The following is a 5013-nucleotide window of genomic DNA, read 5'->3' on the forward strand; positions in this document are numbered from 1 at the left end:
TGAGACGTAACATTAGTTGGTTTTCCCCATGCAAAGAAATCTCATGGACAAACTGGACAAGAAGGCGAGAAAATCTACAATCGTATGGAAGGATAATTGGATGGCGCTCATTATAGGCCAGATCTTGAGACGCGCCGAGGCGACCACCCATCCTCATGATATCATCTCTATCGAGAAATGGATTAAGGGGCAAAACTTCACTCTTCGCATCGATGGATTCCCCGGATTTCAATTTACTATACTCTTCAAAGTAATGTTGCTTTTGACAGATTTTTATCAAGCGTTGAGTCGTTGTTTTAATTTCATCAGCGGAAATTAAAGAAGTGTCGGCTCGAAACGAAGCTCTTGTTTTTGGATGGGTTCTTTGAAAAAATCTTATAATATATGATAAAACTCTCAAAGCCCTAGGCAATGCTGAAAATCTATCTAAAATATTAGTTGCATTATTTATTTTAGTTGCTGCGTGCACATGCACCCTCTTTTCCTCGACTATTGTGTTGTAGTTTGCCTCTTGTACAGGCCATTTAGTTTGGTCTTCTTGTAACCAAGAAGGTCCCTGCCACCACAAGGGATTGTCAACCAATTCGTAAGCAGGCAGTCCTCGGCTGGCTAAATCTGCTGGATTTGATGCCGAATCCACATGCAGCCAGTTCTTATTACCAACTTTTTCTACTATTTTTGTTATCCTGTGGGCGACAAAGGTCGACCACGAACAAGGCGGCTTTCGTATCCACGCGAGAACGATTGTTGAGTCCGTCCACAGGTGTGCTTTTAAATGTCCCAAGATTTCTCAGTACCGTCTCGATGATTTCTGCAAGCAGTACGGCGCCGCAAAGTTCCAATCGAGGTAATGAGATAGTCTTTACTGGGGCTACTTTTGTTTTTGCCAAAAGTAGACTTACGAAAACTTTTGCATTTTGTGTAACGCGCAGATATACAGCAGCCGCATACGCTTTTTCCGATGCGTCACAGAAGCCATGTACTTCGACGTCATCTGTTGGTGAGAAATGTACCCATCGAGGTATTCGTATGTTATCGATCTCATGGTAATGTTGTGTAAAATTTTTCCAGCGATCCAGGGTAGTTGGAGTTACGGTTTCATCCCAGTCCGTGCCTTCCAGCCAAATACCCTGCATTAGTATTTTGGCTACGATTATGATGGGCGCGAGCCACCCCAGGGGGTCGAAAAGTTTGGCGATAGCTGATAATATCGCCCTTTTCGTTGGATTATCGCTTTCTTCTAATGGTCTCGCCATAAAATAGAATAAATCCGTATGGGCGTTCCATCTTATGCCGAGAGCCTTCACTGCGCTAGTTTCTTCGAATTCAAGAAAATCTTCGGTTAGCAGATTCGTTTTTGGAATGTCTTTCAGTAAATCTTCGCAATTGGCAGTCCATTTTCTTAATGGAAAACCGGCTGACTCTAACACTTGGGTTATTTCATCTCTGGCATTTATCGCAGAGTCAATGCTGTGTCCTCCCGCTAGAACGTCGTCGACGTACATGCATCTTCGTAAAATATTGGATGCTATCGGAGAGGAGTTTTCCACATCATCAGCTAGTTGTAAAAGTGTCCTTATTGCCAAGTAAGGAGCACAGTTAACCCCGAAAGTGACCGTCTTCAGCTCGTAAAGACTGATCGGTTCGTTCGTATTGGTACGAAAAACTATGCGCTGGAACTTAGTGTGATTGTCATGCACCATAATTTGCCGGTACATCTTCTCGATGTCGCTGTTGAAGACATATTTATATAATCTCCAACGTAGGATTAATATGGGAAGATCCGCCTGGAGTACTGGTCCTGGGAGCAGTACATCATTGAGGCTTACACCATTTGCCGTCGGACTTGAGGCATTAAAAACCACGCGAAGTTTTGTTGACGTGCTTTCTGCCTTGATGACCGCGTGACGAGGCAGGAAATAGTTGTCGGAGGACTCTGCTGGTATATTATTTATTAGCTTTGACATATGCCCTAACGATTCGTATTCCGATAATACCCTGTTATATTCCTTTTGTAGTCCAGGATCCTTGGCCAATCGCGTCTCGTTTCGGAAAAATTGTGAGCACGCTCTTTTTAGGGAGGGTCCTAGGCAGACATTCTCTGGAAAATCCTGCCTGAATGGTAGCGAAACTACATATTTCCCGTCTTGGGTACGTTGAGTTGTATTCTTGTACAACTCCTCACAGTACTTGTCTTCCTCACTTAGGCTTTTGCTCTTCTGCAGATCCTCTACTTCCCAGAACGCAGTAAGCTGCTTATCCAAGGCGACTTCGCTAAAGTATGAAGCAATATGGTTGGTTGCACTTGTTGCATCTGGGCGGCCGGTTAATATCCAACCGAACACGGTTTCTTGGGCTAGAAGAGTATTAAGTACATTTTTCTTCAAGCCGCTCAAAATGATTTCTGGATAAATATCATCTCCAAGCACAAGGTCCACTTGCTCATTAACAAAGAACCTTTTATCGGCCAAAACCAAATCTGGGAATGCTTGTTTAGTTTCAGCGCTAATATGGGTAGTTGGAAGATTTCCAGTTAGTTGTGCTAAGACAAGCACAGTGGTATTCGACCGGAATAATGGGTCAATCGGTGACCGTATTTCTATATTGCATGCTTCTTTGACCTGCGCCGATATGGAATTTGTGATGCCGGAAACTTGGGCATGCAACCTTTTGGATGGCAGGTTGATTCGGCGTTTGAGTCTTTCCGTTATAAAGGAACACTCAGACCCGGAATCAATAAGAGCTCTTGCAGAAAAAATCGGTTCCATTATAATGTATATTTACGCGCGCTGTTCCTAGGAGCACACCAGTATTTGAATTTGCAAAACAAGACTTGACATTTTTGTCCCCAGTTGAATTTGGTTTTCCTGTCTTGCGTCTTGTTTGTGCTTGCTTCGAAGAAGATGCTCGATTACCAGTTGAGCTTGGCGGCATTTGGTGCGCTGTAGGCTTTTGCTGGTCAGTCTCAAGGTGCAGGGGCGTGTGGTGTCGGGAGTGGCACTTGCTGCAATTAAACGAGCATGTGCATCTTGACACAGTATGTCTAGACTTAAAACAGTTCAAGCAAGAGTTATTGTTTTTCATGAACTCTATTCTTTCAGATGGTGTCATCTTTAAGAAGCGGGAACAGCTGCGTAACTTGTGCTCATTGGACTGGCACATGATGCAAGTGAACTTGGTCACGCTTGCTTGGAAAACGCCAAGTCGTTTTGGGGAGGCTTCTGCTGGTTTGTGTGTGTGCTGCGGCTTTGGCGCTCTCACAGCTTTGGAATTTTTTAAGCCTGATAAAGTCTCCAGCGTTTGAAATCTGTTGGATAGGAACTTGTCCATATCCTCCCACTTTGGTATATCATTTTTGTGGTCTATGGTTTGTTCCCATAGAGCCAGCGTACTTTCTGGAAGTTTGGTGGAGCAGAGATAGACTATAATTGCATCCCAGTTTGAAACGTTAATTTGGTGACTGTTTAGGGACGATAAGCAATTATTTATATCCCGCTGCAACCTTTTTATTGAGCTACCACACTCATTTTCCACTGAATTTAAATTGAAAAGTATTTTCAGTTGTGTATTTACGAGGATACGCTTGTTTTCATATCTCTCGCATAAACTTTTCCAGGCTGTTTGGAAGCCTTCGTTTGTGAGTGGACACTTTCTCACGATGTCTTTGGCTTCCCCTTGAGTCTTTTGGTTGAGATGAAATAGTTTCTCAACCGGAGTGAGGCGCTTGTTAAGGAACATATCACGAAATGATGGCCATGACAGATAGTCACCCTTGAACACATCGGTATCACACGGAGGTAGGTGGATATTGTGTTCACGGACCGACTGATCCTGTACATCCTTTTCTGCGTTAACAAGCATTTCGGACTGACTCGCCATGGCAGACATGCATTTAACATAGCTAGCGAACGAGCTTTTATGTTTTCTCCTTATGGCCTTAATGTCTTCTTTCGACAACCCTTCTTTGTTTATTATAGTATCATACCCTTGTTTAGTTTTTTCCCACATATCTTTCAGTTCGTCTTGCTGTATTGCAAGACCATGTTTATTTTGCTCTGCAGGTGGCGTGCTGCTAAAATCGGATTCAAATTCGATTATTGCCTCTGCCAAACGAATGAACGACTCCATGTTTAAAAATGGTACTTGAATTAAAATCAATCACAGATAAATTCGACGATGTGCTTTAATATGTGATAGCAACCTTACTCTTAAACAAAAATAAATGCTTAGATTATCGAATTTGTTCGCCAAGTATTCAATAAACGAAAGTTTCTGCCGCTGAAAAAGATACCAACTCTTGTGGTCGAAACGCCAAACAAAAGATATAATTTCCGGAATTGAAGAAGTAGCCGTTAAATTTATATATAAAATAGTTATGGTAAAACTTTATTTAACTCAATATATTTCTCTCTTTCAATTATCAGGGATTGGTATATATAAAAGCTGTATATATGCTGTATATATAAAAAAGTGACTCGCCACCCAACTGCTATTAAGTATGTGTGTAATTTGCAAATACGTTCACAAGACAATAATAATACTCGCAAATTAATACTGCAAGGGATCCACACGCAGAAGTGATTTTGTGAAGAAAGTGCAATTGTTAAAGGCAAATTACCGTGCACGTTTCAAACAAAGAGGTTATGTGTCCTCCGACGATCAGTGATTATAATGTGTTTCGCGAATTTATTGCAACTATTGCCGCACAAGTAATAATACGTTTTACTAACAATAAAAATTAAATCCGTGGTGAAGTAATCAAAAGACCGGCAGAGTCAATTACCTATATTACAAATGAATTGCAACTGATAACCTCTTTTCACTGTCGTTTATGTGTGTATGTGTGTGTATCTTCAATTGTCTGTTACCAGCCGTGGACAGACAGAATCGGTTCGGGAAATTATTTGAACTAATTGAATTAAACAAATGATATCAACGCAACTGAAAATTAATTGACTGCAATTGAAAATGTGCACTTTGCAACCAATCAGAGCCGTCTTTGTCACTCGCGGA

At 41.6% G+C, this 5013-nt stretch overlaps 1 protein-coding gene across 1 annotated transcript; it reads right to left on the minus strand.

Moving 5' to 3' along the window:
* Positions 1-656: 656 nt before the first annotated feature.
* On the minus strand, positions 657-2768 carry LOC118746575. Its single transcript, XM_036480417.1, has one exon. The coding sequence runs from the start codon at positions 2766-2768 to the stop codon at positions 657-659; it is 2112 nt and encodes a 703-aa protein (XP_036336310.1).
* Between the last annotated feature and the right edge of the window lie 2245 nt (positions 2769-5013).

The sequence above is a fragment of the Rhagoletis pomonella genome, unplaced genomic scaffold (assembly GCF_013731165.1).
Source record: "Rhagoletis pomonella isolate Grant_MI unplaced genomic scaffold, Rhpom_1.0 Rhpom_scaffold_00010, whole genome shotgun sequence".
Classification (NCBI taxonomy): domain Eukaryota; kingdom Metazoa; phylum Arthropoda; class Insecta; order Diptera; family Tephritidae; genus Rhagoletis; species Rhagoletis pomonella.

Excerpts from the sequence above, each read along its gene's own strand:
- LOC118746575 (XM_036480417.1), bottom strand. The coding sequence starts at position 2,768 with ATGGAACCGATTTTTTCTGCAAGAGCTCTTATTGATTCCGGGTCTGAG.